Source organism: Rattus norvegicus, chromosome 6 (assembly GCF_021556685.1).
Source record: "Rattus norvegicus strain SHRSP/BbbUtx chromosome 6, alternate assembly SHRSP_T2T, whole genome shotgun sequence".
Lineage (NCBI taxonomy): Eukaryota > Metazoa > Chordata > Mammalia > Rodentia > Muridae > Rattus > Rattus norvegicus.
In genome coordinates, this window is record NC_141539.1 from 81399938 (window position 1) to 81420692 (window position 20755).

Sequence of the window (20755 nt, forward strand, 5' to 3'; positions counted from 1 at the left end):
CCTCGTGGCATGTGATAGCTTCTTCATTTCAGAGCTGTGTTCCAGTAGTATAAGAAACGTCTACTAGAATCAAGTTAATATACATTTCTGCATGAAACAGATGAACGTGTTTCAGTAACTCACAATGGAGAGGAAGAAAAGAAAAAAAGATCAAAAGCCTGGAAGATGAGAGGTCTGCACATTCATACTCGTGTTTTCTTTTCTCTCATTAATCAACAAATGTTAATTAACATTAACAAAGCCAAAAACAAAACTGTCACCCAGGACAATTACAGAATCTACTTAAATAACCAGGTACATTTTGACTAGTAATTGATAGAGAGAAAAAATGTCACAGGAGCTTTTATAACCAGGATCAAATGTGGCTTCCATATTAATGTAAGCTACATGTAACTGTGAGTTCTACCTAGCACATCTCCTTAATTCTCTTCTTAGATGCAGTCAAACCCTTCTACTGCTTAACCTTAAGTGGGCTGCATTGTTCCTGTATAGTTCTTTAAAATGAATAACCTTCCTTAAACTTAGTTTAATAGCTAACAGAAATAATATAAATCAAATGTTTTCAATTTTCTGGAAAGTGGTTGCCTAATGAAGTTAATCACTGGTAAGGGGTGGATCTATTGTAGAAACTGAGTTTTCTTCTTCAGTATTACAGTTCGGATGCTGTGTCACACTACATCACACTTAATGTGCGTGCTACAATGGGTCATTGTCCTCACATTTGCTGCAACTCTTAGAACTTCCCCTTTGTTTTCTTTGCTTTAAACATATAAATTGGTTTATTAGTGTAAAATTGGCAGAGTAAAATTGGTAGAGTAAAATTAGTATAAATTGGTATTATTAGTATAGAGAATGAATACAACTTTACATAACTCAAAGCTTAGTTTGCCTGAAGTAAAGCCTCATTGAAAAGCTGATAAACCTGAACAGGAGCTCTGTTGGATTGGTGGAGAAGCTTAAATTTAATTCAAATTCTGAGATTCTGTAGTTGACTACTGCTTCCTTCTGGGACAGAGATTTCCCAATAAATCCATAAAAAAAAATCCTTGCTTGCTTTCAGCATAACTTTGTGAAATTATGAACACGTAAATATACATTCATTCTTCATTCTTGAGCCCGTGCGTTCAAAAAGAAAATAATCTCTAATGACACTGTACAGAGTTCCAGCTGAATTATATTTTTCTTTTTTACACTGTTGTTTATTCTTAACCACTAAGCCATCTATCTCTCCATCCATCTCTAGTGGTTATGGATTCTTAAATGCAACAGAAACAGACTTTCCCATTTATTCTTTAGCCTAAGTAAAGTATAATGAAGAAGTCTTTATGTCGATTTATCAGATGTTTCTGTGTAACAGCTGACAATTAAAATTTAAGATTAAAATTTAAAATTCAAGTGATATTGTATAACTTAATAATTTTGATTTTTATGATTTTTGTAGTTATACAAACTATTAATAGTTTATAGAATATTGTGATATTTTACTATTTCCTCTGAAATATCTTGGAATCCTGAATAAATCCTATGCGATTTCCCTTTATATTATTATTTATAAAATGTATAAGAATAACAAATAACATTTAACATTTTCAAACATCTTCCTTAAAGTAATCTGCCTTCTAAGCTGAGTTATGTGTTTTCACATCCGCCTCTCAAGTTCTCCACTCCTGACTCTCAGAGGGCCTAATCTTTCCCGGAGTGATGGGAGAGGCGCAGTTCAAGAAAAAGAACGAATCTCTGTATAATCACGCCACAATGTGAGGTGACCCCAAGACAGAGAACTGACCAGATACACATATGGGTTTTAGGAAGACTTTCTGGAGCTCTTTTTTAACACAGCTGTGAGAAGAATGTGGCTAAGACCCAATAGTCATTCTTGAGTAGAACCGGCAAAGGAAACCATGAGGAGAAGAGAATTCAACACATGGGCGTAAGAGAGTACGGCTCCATTGATGCGATCTGAGGGGAATGCCTAATGACCACACGAATCAAACTTGGCAATGAAAACACAAAGCCCTTTTCATTGATTCAAAGGCGGACTCTAAAGCTGCAGATGGTCACCTCCAGCCTTGGCTATTCAGTGTGCGGGTTTATAAAGTGGCACTTTGGTGAATACTAATAGATCAAAACAAAGATTTAATAACTTAAAGATGTGGTGTTAAGTTTTAGATGAGTATACAGGTCAGTGTCTCAAGAAAAAAAAAGAATAAGGAGATACCTATTAACATGTGGGTCGGATGTCTTTATTTTTCAAGTTCAAAAATAAATGTCATCTTTAGCAGACAGATTATACTTTGTGTTGAATAATCTCCATTATGAAAGTGAGACAAAATTAGGGCTTATATTTCTGCTCATTGATCTCATGACTTCTGTTTGAGGGCTCGATTACAATGCTGATGAATGTCACCTGCCAGGGTTTTTATGAACCTCACTTGGTAGATAGACTTGTCACTGTCTGACCGGGACGAGTGAGTATTATTACCACAGTAGGCTACGCAGTTCTGTGCCTGAACAGAACTTTGTCTGACCTGTCTGGGGAGTGTAAAGAGATGTCGTTTAGTCTTTGAACACTGACCCAGTCTTGGAGCTATGTTTTTGCTTGTTTTCACTTAACATAAAGTATTAGAAAATGAACACTTTTATATATAAAAATAATCTATCACCACTGATTTGTCACTTGTATTTATATAATAGAGTCTCCCTTTAATTAAAATGTGACCTATTTGCTCCAGGGCTAACTTTGTTACTAGATTTGGATAGTCTATAAAGTTCGATTGAAGCTGTATGTAAAATAAACTAAAAATCTAAACCTAACTCAGTAATATTTTTCTTATTTCTGCTATTCATGAAGTAAATATAACTTTGTATCACAGTTTTTTTTTTTATGTAGCAAGCTACAGGAATACACAGTAGACTGGTAGACTAGACCTGCAGGTTACAGGGGAAGGAGCTTTGCGTCTAATAGAAGCGTCAGTGGACTAACAGGGCCCTTGCTTGCTAAGGGAAGCTAAGTAAGTCGTGGTTCCTCTCAGTGTTCCCATCTGGAAGATGGAACCAGTGTGTTGCTTGCTGTACTTCAGAGGATAGCAGAAGGACCAGATAATCATGTTCATAGGCGTTTAATTGTGCTCCTACTCTTGATATAGATGTTAAATTTCAAAATTATAATTACATCTTTGGATCCAGAAATAACAATAAAAATATTGGTGTTTTAGCCTTTTAAGGAAGAGATTGTTTTTAAGCACAAATCTTGGAGACTGAAAACAAGAAGTTATATGCATTTTTAATTATTCTTGTGGGAAAGCAAAATGGTAACACAGTGCCCCGAAAGGAGGGCTTGGCAGCAAATGACACAAGTGCTTACCTTTGAGGGAAATGACTACGGGACCTCTGTCTTGCATATATACCTCCATAAATATGAAATAACTCAAACGTTATTACTGTTAGTAGCAAGGGAAAACAATACAAATAGTGGTTGTGATTTTTTGTATATGCTCATCCCAAAGAGTGGAATGTGATGGTTTGTATATGTGTGTCCCAAGGAGTGGCACCATTAGAAGGTGTGGCCCTGATGGAGTAGGTGTGTCACTGTGGGCATGGACATTAAGACCCTCCCTCGCTGCCTAGAAGTCAGTATTCTGCTAGCATCTTTCAGATGAAGATGTAGGACTCTCAAGCTCCTCCTGGACCATGTGTGCCTGGATGCTGCCATGTTTCCACCATGATGATAATGACTGAACCTCTGAACCTGTAAGCCAGCCCCAATTACATGTTGTCCTTATAAGGGTAGCCTTGGTCATGGTGTCTGTTCACAGCAGTAAAACCCTAAGGCAGTGATATATTCTCATAAGAGAATACAATGTAACTGTAAACTGAGCTTGAGTAGTTTCCAGGACATTTTTGGTAACTTAAAAAACAAATTACTTACCCTGGAATAAGAGGAACAGAACAAATAACCAGAAACCAATGACCATATCACTTCCAGTTCTAGTGTTAAAACTATGTCAGTGTTTTACACACTCAGAAACTAAAAAAGTCATACCCCAAAATAAATACAAATAGCAATAAATATATATAATTATAATATCAAACTAACAAGATCCTTGTAAAGAGAAAGTAATTCACTGAAGTATGTTTTTATTCTTAATTTTTTATTATTTTGCATGTGTACATGATGAGGATGAACACACACGTACAGATCAGAACAACTTGGCGGAGTCCCTTTCCTTTCACCTTTATGTGGCTTTGGGGTATTGAACTCGGGTCACACAGGCTTACACAGCAAATACCTACCCAGAGTCATCAGACCAGTCCTGAAGAACTTTTGGTCATCATACTCTGCATATCTTCATGGTGTATATTCTAAAGACAAAAGAAATGAAAAGAAATCATAAGTTTTACACTCTTGCTCATGGTATCAACATTTTGAAATGAATTTTTATATTTTGAATTGATCAAGTAAATAATAAATAATATTAATATTAAGCAACAAGGTTTAGCTATAAAAATAAATGCCATTAAGAAAAGTATACTCCAACATTAAATTTTAACTAGAACTATCAATAAGAACTCATGATTTAAAATATTTTTCTGAGCTCTGTCCACTAAGATCTTTTACAAACATATAGTCCAAAATTGAGTTTCTTATAACAATTTCCCATTAAAAGGAACTATATAATTGATTATCAAGGAATATAATTGATTCGATGAATATGTACTAAGTGTGGTTATCATTTGCACTTGATATTAAATTATACCTTATTAATATATGCTCTTGTGTTGAGGGCTACCGGAACCAGCTCGATAGGTGTGGAGCAATTTTGGGTTTTGGAGAAGGAACTGTAGTTATAGAATGTTGAACTTTTACATCTTGGAGCCTACAAAGATACTGAAAAAAACTTACTAAAAGGAAAAATCCTTTTGTACAGAGAAATATTAGTTGTAAATTTAGGTAGAATGACAGAATTTGAAAATCACCATCTAATGACCCTAATTTAAACAGAGACAATTAGTCAGCCAGGCAATTGGTGAAAAGAATTTACTGTGGTGTTTGGTATAGGGCGCAGGTCTGCAGTCCCACTGTTCTGAAGGTTAAGGCAGAAGCATACTGAGACTAAGGCCAGTGTAGACAGCACGTTAGTGAGACCCCGATCCCCAGAAATAACACACATGGAAATTTAGAATATTCAGTGTCTTCAAAAAGTAATTATGGATTTCTTCTCCATATTTGTGACTTCAGTGTTCTATGTGGTTTGGGTTTTGCTAGGGTTTATTTGTGTGGATTTTGCAGTGCTGGGGGTGGAACCTGTGTGCTCAGACAGGCAATGTCTGCCATTGAGCGTTATCGCCTGTCCATAGAACTAACATCCTCAACCCCTATCAACGTTGGTCTTCCAGGGACACCCACCACAATGCAAGGTTTTCAGCATTAGACAATCCAGACATGCCAAGCTCCAGCCGCTGGGCGCACAGGCTTCACTCAGTTTGCATAGCTGCAAACCTGACCCCAACACAAAACTGGAAACTTCATTTAAACACTGGTGAGGGGTAATTTGCAAAATTCTTGATGACTTTATTGTGTCATTCTAGAATGTGAACATTGTAGGTGATAATGTCATTTTAAAGAGCTGAAAAGTGAGACCTGTCTAAAGTTAAAATTTTGATGTTTATTATTATGGAGGTCTAACTTAATTTTGATCGTTAAAAAGTATTTTATGACAATGCCTTGTTTAGCAAGGGCTGTCTTGCATCCTTACATTTTCAGCTGGCAGCACGGTCTCTTTCACTCCAGCACAGTTTTGGCTCTAAGCATGCTGTAGAAGATGAAGCGGCGTGGCTGTTGGGGGAAATAGATTCCCGATTAATCTTCACTCCTAAAAAAGTAATAATGCCAATAACTTTCTGAGCTACCTCGCTCTGGTTTCCAGTGAGCGGTGTTGATTATTATGAAATATGCTGGTACAGGTCCGGTTCATCCAGGCTTCTTCCCAGCCCTGAGAACTTGACAAGGGTTTCTAATGTACGGTGTGCATAGAAGTTACTGCTGTCTGCATTCTGGTCGGTACCCACACTGCTTTTGTTTGTCGACTATTGCTTTCTCTTTGTTACAATCACATCCAGACTCTGCGTAAATCTGACAACATATACATCTACGGCAAGGGTTCTGATTACATTCTAGACCCTAAACGTTCATTTCAATTTGTGGATGTATGGTTTTATGAATCAAACTTAAATCCGGCAGAGAAAATGTCTGTCACCATGCCAGCTTAATAAGTTGAATATTACTTTACTTTGTAGGCCTGTGGCTTAGTCTGAAATTTGAAGTTGCATTGATATATTATCTCTACTAGTCTCCCAAAGGATGTTGCTAGTCTTTTGAATTAAACTTGAATAAGGTTGATTTGTATTCCCTGTTAATCAAAATTTGAAATGTTGACATTAGAAAATTTCATTCAGTGCTAATTATATATGACTTTTATGAAAGTTAGGAAGGAAAGAATCCTGCATTTTAAAGTTTGGTATCCCTGTAAAGCCCTATGAAAACAGTAGAGAGGAACTTAATAAGCCGTCTTAATAAGATACCTTCATAAAGCTAGCCAGTTGCTGTAGCTTGCTGCATTTCGCTTGACAGTGTGAAAATCACTGTTTTGCCTCCTCCATCATTAATTGAAACTTTTCTGGTTTTAAAATGATCAAAACCCTTAGCAGTGTTTCACCAACATTTCTCAGCTATCCTGTCTTGAATCTCTTTAACAGCAGTGCATGGATCTCGAGGTGGTGTTTCAAGCACCTCTTTTGCCTCAGCCCAAGCAAAGGACTTACACTGATTGCTTTATAACGTTTCAAATATGGTTGCTAATATTTGTTAGATCTATTAGGATGCTTCCAGTATATAAGGAAAGCTAAACCCTTGAGTTTTGCCAAAGCATGCTGTTCGGCATGGGGGGAGGCAAATAAAGAAAGAAGAGGGAAGGGCGGCTGTGCTGTGGGGAGGCCACCTCTGAGACAGTGTTTGCACCCTAACGTTTGACTTTCAAAATGAATTAACAGGGGTAGTTTGGTCCTCACTACAACATGCAAAAACTGAGCAGTGTGAATAATTTGACCTCATAATGCAACTTACTGGTTTAGTGACTTGAATTTTAAGTTTATTTCCCTCAGTAGGTTGTATTCAGCACCAGTGTTCTATGCTTCCTCTGGCTAAGCATCCAATGGTACATCAAGATTGAGAGGTAGGGGCTGAAGAGTTACTCAGCAGTTTAGAGCATTCCTTGTCGAGAACCTGAGTTCAATTCCTTGGTGACTCTCAACCATTTGTAACCCCAGGCCCTGGGCATCTGGGCACGTCTGACCTTCACAGGTACCAGGCATGTCCTTGATGCACATACACATATGTGGACAAAACACCCACACACATAAAATAATACAAGAAATAGTCCTTTTAAAAATTAGAATAATGATAATTAAACATATGACTAATAAAAGAAAAGATTACTGAAAACCCATGTGTTAGCTGGCCGTTTCTACTTCATAATAATCTAACCAACTGGAGACTTGAGTAATACACAGCCTCTCATCTTTACCCCAGTTTTACTTCCCCTGTTGCTATACATCCAGAAATCTTTAAGCTGTTCCTTTTTAAAGAGAAAAAAATATTAACACAACTTTATTCTTCTGCTTCAAAAACAGACCTCAAAACAGATGACTTTTCTTTCACTTTGTGACCTCTGAATTATTATATTACATAATTTTACAGTGATCTTTGATTGGGGCTGGTGAGATGACTTAGCACTGACTGCTCTTCCAGAGGACCCTCGTTCAAATCCCAGTACCCACATCATTGGTCACAACCTCTGTAACTCCAGTTCTAGGGGATTCAATGATTTCTTTTGTCTTCTATGACTGTACATGCAAGCCAAACACTCATGCACATTAAAAAGAAAAAACTTAGAATTTTCATTGTGTAGTTTTTCCCAACCTTTTTGTCAATTTTAGCACATTCTTCTTTTTTTTTAACTTTTCTCCCTTTAATTGAAAATAAATTCTTCTCTTATCCAGTATATCCTGGTTTCAGCTTTCTCTTCTGCTTCTCCCAGTTCCACCCCCAGATCCCCACCCATCCAGATCTAATGCAGTATCTCAATTGGCTGTAACCCAGTCCCAGGACTGGAAGCTTCATTTGGTGACAAGAGATGGCTGATTGTGAATACATCATCATTTGGAGCCTTCATTTGGAGTTTCACTGCACTTGGTTTCCATAACACCCTTCAGATATCCCTCAATTCTGTCTTTCACTGCATTCTCCACCTCAACCTCATCTCTCCTCTCCCTCCCCACCTGATCCTCCTGTCCCTGTCTCTCCGAAGTTATACCCCAGTCCACCCACCCATCTATGCTGTCTGCCTCAGAGGGAGATGCTGAGTCCTGGGACTGTGGTGAGTAATTAAGTGGCCACAGTGGCTTCTCTAGGTTCCAGGCCCTCACCAGCTGTGGGTAGTTGGCCCTGTTCACAGTATCAAGCATGAATTCTTTCCTGTTAAGCCAGCCTTAAATCGAATTAGGTAACTGCTGGTTGACCCCAAAATGAAGAAACACTATTACACCTTTCAGAATATCTTGTCCTGCTGGTCTTTTTTGTGGTTCATAATTAATTTTTATTATTATTTTATTTATTTACAATCCGATTGTTGCCCTCCTGTACTGGTCACCCCCTAGTAGAGTTCTTCCCCACCCCCATCCCCCATCCCCTTTGCCTCTGAGAGGATAGTGCATCCCCCAGTGTCCCCCCACCCTATGGAATCTCTACAGGATTAGCCACATCCTCTCCCACTGAGGCCAGACAAAGCAGTAGTGGGTTTAAGAGGTTTGGGCCAGCCTCTATGTGTTCCTTCCTTCCTGACTCAGTCTCTAGGCGCTCCCAGGGCCCAAGTTAGTTGACACTATTGGTCTTTCTATGGGGTTGCCATCACTTTCAGTTCCTGCAATCCTTTCTCTAATTCTTCCAACCTCCATCACATCCTTGGCTCTGTCTGCTCTGTCTCAGTTAGCTGCTGATAGAGCCTCTCAGAGGACAGCCATTCTAAGCTCCTGACTGCAAGCACAACATAGCTTCAGTAACAGTGTCAGGGATCGGTGCCTGCCCATGGGGCAGTAGTTCCAATAGTCACTAGTTGGCCATTCCTTCAGTCTCTGCTCCACTTTTCTCCTTACATTTGTTTCAGACAGGAGCAATTTGGGGTCAAATGTTTTGTACCTGGATTGGTGTCTGAATCTCTCCACTGGGGGTCTATTTGACTACTGGAGGTGGTCTCTTCCTTCTCCTGGATAGGTTCCATATTCCCACTGCTGGGCAACAGCTATATTAGTAATGTGTTTTTAAAATGCTACTTACAGTACTCAAAAATATAGTTTGGAGCTGGGGCAATAACTCAGTTGTTAAAGTGCTTACACAAACACAGGGTCCCAAATTCATTCCCTCATTTAAATATCCAAATGTGGGATGCAGACTTGTAATCCCAGTTCAAGAAGGAAGAGAGAAGAGGATCTCAAGGTTTGTTCACCAGACAGCCTACCTGAATCAGTGGACCCAGTGAAAGACCTTGCCTTAAATACATAGATAGAAAGATAGATAGCCAGACAGACATACAGACAGACCAATGGATAGATAGGTAGATGGATAGATGAGGTGGATAGCTTCTAAGGTTGACATGTATCTTTCACATGTACATGAACATCTGTGTACCCCTCCCCCACATACATGTGGATAAGCACATACGACACACACCAAATAACATGTATACTTATAGACAGTTTTATTATTAACCAAAAATACATACAAAAGCCAAGTAAATTACCTTAATTTATTCTATTAGGATATGTTATTAAAGGAATAAGTTGCTTAAAAATGTATCTTCTACATAATGCAGATAAATGTTAAAGATTTCTTTACATATCTTTAAATAAAATATTTTTCAAGAGAGGGGATATAGCAGTTTGCTGTCTATTAATTGACAGAATGCTTAAAATACTGAGCAACTATTCTCCTACCATGTGCAAAGTATACAATTATAAAACCTAATAATTTTTGTTACAGACTTATGAGTCCTGATGACTTTTTTCAAGACAGCATTCTGATCTGGCCCTGAAATTTTCTGCCTCTTGTTATTATGGGATACCATTCTGAGAGCTCGTTTTCCAGCTTACTAAGTAGGCTCAGGCATTCTATGACTGATACTTCAGTAATTCCTTATTATACTGGACAAATTTTTATCTCTGAATCAGTTTTAGGCAAACTGTATGCAAACAACTGAATCCAAAAACACGTGCTGTAACTATATTGACTCTGGAATCTTTGCCAGTTAATAGTGTCATTTGGGGGTACAGTGCGTGCTCCACATACTGAAGGCTCTGAGTTCAATCCTAGTTCCAAAGTAAAGCAAAAGTACAGCTTGAATACTAACCTGTACCCTTTAGAGATACCATCTGCAGAGGAGAAAGCGAGTCCCATGAGAAAATTATTTTAGATTTTTAAGTTTATATTATAAACAGTTCTGGAAATGAACAGCCATTCACATATATAATATATCTGATGATAGATCTATAGGATAGATTCTGAGGAATAAAGGTCCTAAGGGTCAAAGGATATGTGGTTTTAAAGTTTGCTAAATATTACAAATTGTTCTTTTTTTTAAAAAAAAAAGTTTGGAAAACAACCTATCTAAGAGAAAGCTTCTTACCCAAGCCTTCTCCCTATTTAGTGAATTGTTAAACCTTTCAACTCTTTGGTAAAAATGTGTTTCGATGTGATATGCATCTCTTTAATAAGGCTTGGCAGTTGAATATGTTTACTGACTACTTTTGTTTTTATGTGACTTGCCTGTTGATGACCCTTTTACATTTTTCTTTGAACTGTGAATGAATTTGTCATTGATTTGTTGGAACTCTTTATTAGTAAATAATTCCATTATAGACCTGTAAGCATTTTTCTTGTTTCTAAATGTTTTTTAATTGTGTGTATGTGGTGTGGGAAGAGTATGTGCTCATGAGTGCAGGTGCCCACCGAAGCCAAAGAGGACCTCCTGGAGCCAGAGTCATGGTCGCCCGTGAGCCAGCCTACCTAGTTGCAGGGAACTGAACTGGAGTCCTCTACAAGAACAGTTGCACTTTCTAGCTGCTGGCCAATATTTCCACCCACCCCTTCCATGGGTTTTAGTGATGGTGGTGGTGGTGGAAGAGGAGGAAGATGAGGGTGGTATGTGTTTGACAGAGCTGCTTTTCTGTTGGTTTCAGAAGTATTTGTGAAATTGTAGTAATTTATAATAACTGAGACTAAATGTCTTCTTTTAAGCTGCTCATCTAAGTTATTCTTATTAAATGTATTACTTTAAAAGGCATTGGGCCACTGTGTAAACAGAAGCTTGGTGTACTTCCTTCTTTGCCAAATCACTTTTATTAATTAGAGGTCAATAGATAATTGTTCTCATACTTTAATGCCAGTTCAGATTGGTTGCTCTTAGCAAATAAGCTGTTTAGTCATCGTTCTTCAGCCATGAGGTGTCTCTTCCAAAGCAAATATCCTTAAAGGATAAAACAAATAGGATCAAGACACAATGAAAGAGCTGAGCCCTGCGATGCCACATTTGGCTGGTTCCGTTTGTCAGATTAAAAGATGGCACCTGAGGCACAGCCTTGACTGGAAAGGCGATCTAGCCAAATGCAAGGCACTTCTTGCCTGTTGTAAACGCTCAGTACAGAATGGTGTGGGGCCTTTGTTGTCTTAAAAATGACGGTCCGTTCTTCCACCTAGGCATACCACGTGCTCCTCAATCTTTCTGGTGAATGCCTGGCAGTTAAAGTACAAAGCCCACACAGTGCCTTGGCTGATGTAAGTATTGTAACAGTCAGATGTGACTGTGGAGCTGCATTCTCTGTCAGTAAAGCAACATGGCAAACCTGTGGAAAGGAAGAGCGAAATGAGAGGATGTGTTCTTCTCTTTTATTTGCCTCTCGTTGTCTATATTAGTAGTTATAATTGTGTTTCTCTTGACTGAGAGAAATATTAAATACTTGGAAAGGTTGTTATAATTTTTGTGTTTAAGTGGCCTTTGTTAGGTAGTGGCTTTGGTAGGTAGGGCATTTCAAAACAAATGCCAGGTATACACACACACACACACACACATATATATATATATATATATATATATATATGTATATATATATATATATATATAGCAGTAATATACACATACATGCATACAAGACCAGAAAGCCATGAACTAAGAAAAGGCAGTGTGTGTGCTCTACTAAGAGCTGCCCCGAAATCTTTGGACAGAAGGTGAATGCTTAGGAAGGAGTTAGTAATTTGCTTCATGGAGAGTCATCTTTAATGCATATGACCAGTTAATGTGGATGATTTAAATCTCTAGGTACATGAAAATAGCACTGTAAATATTACTCATTTGAAAGCACTTTGCTGAAAGGGGACATATGAATAACTCCATTTTTTTCAGAGCTTGTCATACTTTTCTTCCTATTTCATAATTGAATACTACCTTGAATACACTTGATAATGAAACTTAAAACATCACATTTTGGAAAGCTGTCTTATTTTAGTGAAAATCATGGGACAGTGTAGGAGGGTCAATAAATTTGGGGTTGACTTTCAAGTCCGTTATGTGATTACTAAGCATAAATACAGTTTATCAAAAATCATATCCTGGGACTGGGAAGATGGCCCATTCTGTAAAGTTCTGGCAGCACAAGCATCTGAACTTGAGTTCTGATCCCCACCACCCACATAAATAGCTTGATGTGGTGGCTATTTGAAACACTAGATCTTAAGGAAGGACAGATCCCAGAGGCTTGCTGGCTAGCAAGCCTAGCTTCGACAGTAAGTTCTAGGTTCAGTGAGAGACCCTGTAGACTAAATAGAAGGGCTAGAGAGATGGTGCCATAGTTAATAACACTTGTTACTCTTGCTAAGAACCTAGGTTCAGTTCCCAGCTCACAACCATCTGTAATTCCAGTTTCAGAGAAGCCCAGGCCCTCTTCTGGCCTCTGTGGGTATTGAGTACTCAGTGGTGTACATACATACATACATACATACATACATACATACATACACTCACACACACACACACGCAAACACACACACATACATACATATATACAAGCAAACACCCATACACATGAAATCTAAAAATAAAATTTTAAATAAAAATAAGGTAATTGAGGGGTTGGGGATTTAGCTCAGTGGTAGAGCACTTGACTAGCAAGCGCAAGGCCCTGGGTTCGGGCCCCAGCTCCGAAAAAAAGAAAATTAAAAAAAAAAAAAGATAATTGAGGAAGATAGCCAGTTGTCAACTTTTGACCTCCACAAGTGCATTCATATGTGAGAACACCTGCATGTGCATATAATGTACACAAATCATGCCATGTATTGTTAATGTACTAAATGTAGTGAAGTATACTAAAAGTGTGACATACTTCTTTTGCTCTCGGTTTATAGAATCAATATTCCTAAGCAAAAACATTCTTAGGAGGATTTTTTCCTACACACTGCTACATTTAGTACACACTGTACTGAATCTTTAAGAAAGCACTGGTTTTTGCAGATGAAATGACTGACTTAAGTAGAATCTGGTCTTGTACATACATATGGTACTGGTGCTGTATCTTCCACCTCATTCGTTTACTATCATGTAGATACACTGGTGCTGTCTCCTTTTCCATTTTCAGTATAGATAACAGGGGAATAAAAGCTTCAATGAGAGCAAACATACCCTATAGAGTGGATATGGTGTGAGTTAGCAGAACAGGAAGAGAGGATAATACAGAAACAAGTCACATGAGTAAAGTTAGGTCCAAGTCTGAATATAATGAGAAAAGTTCAGAGGTCACCTGACAAAAGCAGGGGTTCCTGTAAATGACAAGGCTTGGCTGAGTTACCCAGAGTTTCAAAATATGCAAATGAACTCAATTTCATGTGATAGGGGTAAGAGCCATTATTGAGTGATTTTTAAATGATTATGCAATTACAATAATAGATGATCGATCATAGCGATCAAGGGACATCAGCCAGCCTTTTATTGGAAGATTAGCTAAAACACATTGATGGTAGAAGTAAAAATACCAGCTAAAAAGTGATTGTAGCAAAGCAGTATGAGAAAACAGATAGATGATGATCTGGCATGGACTGGAAGTAGTGAGAGCAGGAGAAAGAGATTGATATTAGAAGCACTACAGAGAAAATACGACTTAGTGACCAAAAAGATGTGCAGGGTAAAGAAATCAGGGTTTTAAGATTCTCTCCCTAAAGGATAGAAAAAACACCATGCCATTAATAGAATGTCTTTAGTTCAGTGCGAAGATCTAATTTCATTTTCTTTCTGTGTAACCCCAACTTATAAACTTATGAGAAAAAATATTAAGTTTGAGAACAGTACTGCCAGGTAGCAGATATAAAACTCATCAAAATTGGCTTCCAGAAACTGAACAGCCAAAGAAGGGAAAGGCTTCAACAGATTCTTCTCAGGGAATAATATAAATACCCATGAGAGTTTGTCTGGAATGATAGCAATTTAGATTATATAACCCCACTTCCCACATAATTAAACTCTCCATGGAGTGTAGTGCGACAAGTCAGAATGTCCAAAGTTATTCGGAATCATAAAGCTCGTGCTTTAGAGCCGCGTCAAGCCATTCAAAGACAGCCAGAAGTCAAGGCTGCGGCTTGAGGTGTCATTCTTCTAAAGGCAATATGTAACTCCTCTGCTAGGCAAACAGCAGATCAGCTCCTGAGCTGATATCATTCATATTGGGTAGAAATGTCTGAACCAGGCTGGAGTGTGAATATTTAAAAGTTTAGAAATAGAAAGCTGATATCCTCATGTAGAAGAAAATTTACTAATTATTCTGTCGCAAAGGTAGAGGACGCAGATGGGCGGCTAGCAGAAATGCATAGCCACTGTTTATTGGTGCCGCCTGGGAGACTCACTCATGACACTTTTTCTTCACATAGGGAAACAAAACACATACCTGAAGAGGCAGACATTCCATATTGGCTAAGACTGAACTAACCTAAAAGCAACAATAAATTACAACGTTCATGCATTCTACTTTATAAAGTATTATTTTTAAACTAAGGATTTCTATCTTGAGACACGTTTAAAGCACCCTCTTTGTACCCAGTTAAGAATGATTTCTCGTTAATCAGGCAGTGGTGGTGCACGCCTTTAATGTCAGTACTCAGGAGGCAGAGGCAGGCTGATCTCTGAGTCTGAGGCCAACCTGGTCTACAGAGGGAGTTCCAGGACAGCCAGGACTAAACAGAGAAACCCTGTCTCAAACAAACAAAGAATTACTTTTGTTAGAATAAAAGAGTATTTTGCCAGGCATAGTGGTGCATGGCTTTAATCCCAGCAATGGGGAGGCAGACACTGGTGGATCTCTGTAAATTCAAGGCCAGCCTAAAGAGTTAGATTCTGTCTGAAATGTAATCATCATCATCATCATCATCATCATCATCATCATCATCATCATCATCATCATCATCACAATAGTTTAAAATGCCTTTATAAAGTGTCCTTCCTCAGGGTAAGAATGTATTATGTTCATGTGGAGGGCCTCAGTTTGGGCTCTACCATCCACGTCAGGGAGCTCACCACTGCCTCTAAGTCCAGGTCTGGAGAATCCTGTAACTATGTAAGGGCTTTATTTATCTTTATTGCCAATATAAAGGAAGTTTCTAGAATATAAAGAACTGTATATTGTTATTAGTACCCGTGCTCTAAGTTTCAAAGAAGTCAAAAGGAAAAGGCCATGTCTCTGATTCATTTCCCACTGCTGAACGTATTAGTATATTTCACAGTTCAGATTCTCATCTCTTGCAAAGTTTATTTCTTTGCTTGAAAGAGTTAATATGTCCTGATGCCACTAACTTCCAAAGAATAATCCAGGTACTGAGAGTAAAGCTCATTAATCCTCAATACTAACACTTTAATGCATAAAAGAAGGATGTATGTGATTTAATTTCGAGTCACCTATGGTGCTCAAAAAGTATTAGCAGTGAAGTGAATGGATATTAAAGAATGGAAATTACATTTACAAGTAGCATATAAAAATCAGAAATTGGCAGGGGAGGGTGAACTTAGAAAACTCTGAAATGTTAGTCTTTCCGCCCCGCCACAACTCTTCCTCCATAAGAAAGACACTTGCAAGAAAGACACGCGCGTGCGCTCGCGCGCGCACACACACACACACACACACACACACACACACACACACCTGCATATCTTTTTAAAAGAATTAAATGTTTTCTATATGCTGTTAGTTGTGTCTTACACAGATGTTCATGTGGGTTATCCCAGAAGCTGGATGTCAGGGGCAAAACAGAAAAGCTAGAAAATGGAAAGAGAAAAGGGGAACAAACCGCACCCCTTTTGAAAAATACCACTAGCATAACTTTGTTTCATTTCTTAGAAATATTAAAAAAATAATGAAATAGTTAAAAGATTACCAATTTGCTTTTCATTCTGTCTGTATGCCTGGTATGTTTTACTCCAATCTCTCTCTCAAAAGAATGATTCCTTCTCCTTCTCTTCTTCCTCCTCTTTCTTCTCTCTCTTTATCTCTGGATAAGTCTGAAATTAAACAGAGGAATTGGTTTTTAACATTTGTACATCACTGTTACAATATAAGCTAAATTCTTCCTGTTACAAAAAGGCCCACCTTGGCTTAGCTCTTGGGGTAAAGCTTCCTCTAACTCCTTCCTCCCAACCTGTATTCTTCTGAATGACTGTTCCATTGCCTGATGCCCTTCTTCAAAGGCTCCAAGAACTTAGAATATTTACTATATGTCTTCTCATTAAGTAGTGGTTTTGTCGTTTGTTGTTGTTTGTCTCTCAGGCAGAACCAAACTACGGAGACAAGATTGTCCTTGAACTTGAAATCCTCCTGCCTCGGCCTTCTAACTACTAAGATTATAAGCAGGATATGCTAACATACCTACCAAATGCTTTGCTGTCTTTTACTTTAAAACCAATCTAAGGGCTGATTATCAAAATTATAAGCCATGACATGAGAATTTAACTATGCAGTGAACGGAATACATGCACCAGGGGTTCGTCCCTAATGCTGGGTTTTCATGGGACTCCTAAGTATGGGTCAGATATTCTCTGATAGACAAAAGAAAAGAGCCTAATAAGTTTCCTTGATCTCTACTACCTACATTGTCTCAGCCACATTCTGATGTGGAAGCTTAAGCAAAATAACTCAATGATCTTCTATTAAGAACTTTCCTAGTGGTAACATCCACTACACTACTACTTCATAGACTTAACTGGATTCTAGTAAGCAACTTAGGCCCCTCAGTTACAAATATCATTCCTGGATAAATCACAAAGATCTAAAGTTTGAAATTCAGTTATTCTAGAGATACTAGATAAGCAAGTAGAGCTTCAGTCAGTCCCTAGCTTCCTTTGTTATGTGTCTAACATGGTTATTGTTCATCTAAATATATGTTATATTATTATGATTTATTACTGAGATCTATTTTTTAAGAGTTATTTATTTATTTTACGTATATGAGTACACTGTGGCTGTCTTCAGACACACCAGAAAAGGGCATCAGATCTCATTACAGATGGTTGTAAGGTACCATGTGGTTGCTGGGAATTGAACTCAGGACCTCTGGAAGAGCAGTCAGTGCTCTTAACTGGTGAACCATCTCTACAATCCAAGGCCTGTTTTTTTTAAGTTTAAATAAAAGTAGCACATGTTAGCCAGTTGTGGTGGATCTCTGTTAGTTGGAAGCCAACCTGGTCTACACAGCCAATTCCAGGCCAACCAGGGCTGCATAGAGACCCTGTCTCAAACAACAGTTACTGTTCTTTTAAATAGGAAATGGACTTAGCTTTGGTGCCCTGCCTACTATGGGTATTAGTGGTATTGAAGAATGCCATGTGTCTATTGTGGTGCTGTGAAATGTGCGATGCTCTTTCTTACCTTGTGGAGAGGAAGTAGGCACAGCCTGCATCCCTCACCAGAAGCTGTTTCAACTTGATAACAACTTGCGAATGAAAAATCAGTTCCCTCCAATGTGATCCAAGGGCAGGCCCCGTGCCCTGAGGTAGATGGCTAACATAAAATGAACTCTGTGGCCTTACTGAAGGGGTTCATTTGTTTGTTTGTTTGTTTGGGGCTTGTAATGCTCTGTCTGGACATTTCTACAACACAGGTATCTTGCTTCTGAAATATGCTCTCTGGTTGTGTGTTGTTATGGCATTTCGACGTGTTCAAGTGTGTGTCTACCTTTCTTGTGCCTTATCTTTGGCTCTTCTTTTTCTGTTTGTTTTGTTCTGTCCTATTCTGGCTTGTTTGTTAGCCTCAACACAAACGAAGGGACCAGGTCCTTGCCTCCTCCATCTCCCCCAACCTCCAACCCCCTGGACTAGTAAGACGTTATAGACTCGATTTCTTTAAACAAACATGGATTCTGGGTTGAGTCACTTTCCTCCCCAGACACCTCAGTCTCCTTATACTCAGGGCTGTCTAAGCCTTCTTGATGGACAAGTCATAGTCTGAATTATTCCCATCATTCCCTCTTCCCACCTCCACTCCCAATTGAAGAGCTGATAGGGAAATAAAAGTCACGCAAATATAGTGGCCAATGTCTTCTACAAAACTGCAGTCTCTAACCGGATAGAGACAGGTCACAGGCCCCACCTGAAGATCCCGTCACATGTCCCTGATCATCTCCCGCATGCACGCACTCCGTTGAACTCTCCCTGTCCTTTCCCAGACATTCCCCTCTGTGCTTCACCTGAGACCTGTGTCTCCTACTCCATGGGGAAAACTGACTCAAACTGCCATGGTTTCTGACAATGTTTTTCCTTCACACCTACAAAATTGTCCACAGCTGTATCTGCAACTCTTTCCTGTTAGTCCCCAGGGACAACTGTCTAGTCATTTTTCCAGAGATTATCCTACAAATCCTGCTATGACACCACAGAGTCACCCTGCTATGACGCCCTGCCTTAGACAGTATCATCTTTCTCCCTGACACTTTAAATCTCTTCATGCTCTCCTTTCCTATGACCCACGGGTGTATTAATGTCTTCCAGTTACAGCATTCTCCAGGGGTTACAATCTTGGCTTTTCAGTTTTCATATTCTGGTCATGCTTCCTCTTAACTGGACAACCATTAAACAATACCGAAACGGTTGACATTTTCTCTGTTAAATAAATAGGCATTTGATTTCAACCCTGTTTGTGTTGTCTGTTTGTGTGTTCTTGTTTGTTCGTTTTGTTGTTTTGAGGCAGGGTCTCACTTTATGGCCTTGGCTGGCCTGGAACTTGCTTATGCAGACTAAGGTGGCCTTGAACTCACCAAGATTCACCTGCCTCTGTCTTCCAAGTGCTGAAATAAAAGCCATGTACCACCATGCTGGACTACTTCAGCTTCCTTTAATAATCACTCCCTTCTTTTTTTTTTGTTTTTTTTTTTTATTAACTTGAGTATTTCTTATATACATTTCGAGTGTTATTCCCTTTCCCGGTTTCCGGGCAAACATCCCCCTCCCCCTCCCCTTCCTTATGGGTGTTCCCCTCCCAACCCTCCCACCATTGCCGCCCTCCCCCCATAGACTAGTTCACTGGGGGTTCAGTCTTAGCAAGACCCAGGGCTTCCCCTTCCACTGGTGCTCTTACTAGGATATTCATTGCTACCTATGGGGTCAGAGTCCAGGGTCAGTCCATGTATAGTCTTTAGGTAGTGGCTTAGTCCCTGGAAGCTCTGGTTGCTTGGCATTGTTGTACTTTTGGGGTCTCGAGCCCCTTCAAGCTCTTCCAGTTCTTTCTCTGATTCCTTCAATAGGGGACCTATTCTCAGTTCAGTGGTTTGCTGCTGGCATTCGCCTCTGTATTTGCTGTATTCTGGCTGTGTCTCTCAGGAGCGATCTACATCCGGCTCCTGTCGGTCTGCACTTCTTTGCTTCATCCATCTAGTCCAATTGGGTGGCTGTATATGTATGGGCCAAATGTGGGACAGGCTCTGAATGGGTGTTCCTTCAGTCTCTGTTTTAATCTTTGCCTCTCCCTTCCCTGCCAAGGGTATTCTTTTTCCTCATTTAAAGAAGGAGTGAAGCATTCACATTTTGATCATCCGTCTTGAGTTTCGTTTGTTCTAGGGATCTAGGGTAATTCAAGCATTTGGGCTAATAGCCACTTATCAATGAGTGCATACCATGTATGTCTTTCTGTGATTGGGTTGGTTCACTCAGGATGATATTTTCCAGTTCCAACCATTTGCCTACGAATTTCATAAACTCGTTGTTTTTGATAGCTGAGTAGTATTCCATTGTGTAGATGTACCACATTTTCTGTATCCATTCCTCTGTTGAAGGGCATCTGGGTTCTTTCCATTTTCGGGCTATTATAAATAAGGCTGCGATGAACATAGTGGAGCACGTGTCTCTTTTATATGTTGAGGCATCTTTTGGGTATATGCCCAAGAGAGGTATAGCTGGATCCTCAGGCAGTTCAATGTCCAATTTTCTGAGGAACCTCCAGACTGATTTCCAGAATGGTTTTACCAGTCTGCAATCCCACCAACAATGGAGGAGTGTTCCTCTTTCTCCACAACCTCGCCAGCATCTGCTGTCACCTGAGTTTTTGATCTTAGCCAATCGCACTGGTGTGAGGTGAAATCTCAGGGTTGTTTTGATTTGCATTTCCCTTATGACTAAAGATGTTGAAC

At 39.1% G+C, this 20755-nt stretch overlaps 1 protein-coding gene across 5 annotated transcripts in view; it reads left to right on the plus strand.

Moving 5' to 3' along the window:
• The window catches only part of Mipol1 (mirror-image polydactyly 1), a 335792-nt gene that overhangs the window by 294822 nt on the left and 20215 nt on the right, over positions 1-20755 (plus strand). For 2 of the 5 annotated variants that reach the window (XM_087551903.1, XM_087551906.1), the window contains one exon: positions 11807-11884. In XM_087551903.1, the coding sequence (XP_087408029.1) occupies positions 11807-11884 (78 nt within the window). 5 annotated transcript variants of the gene reach the window in all.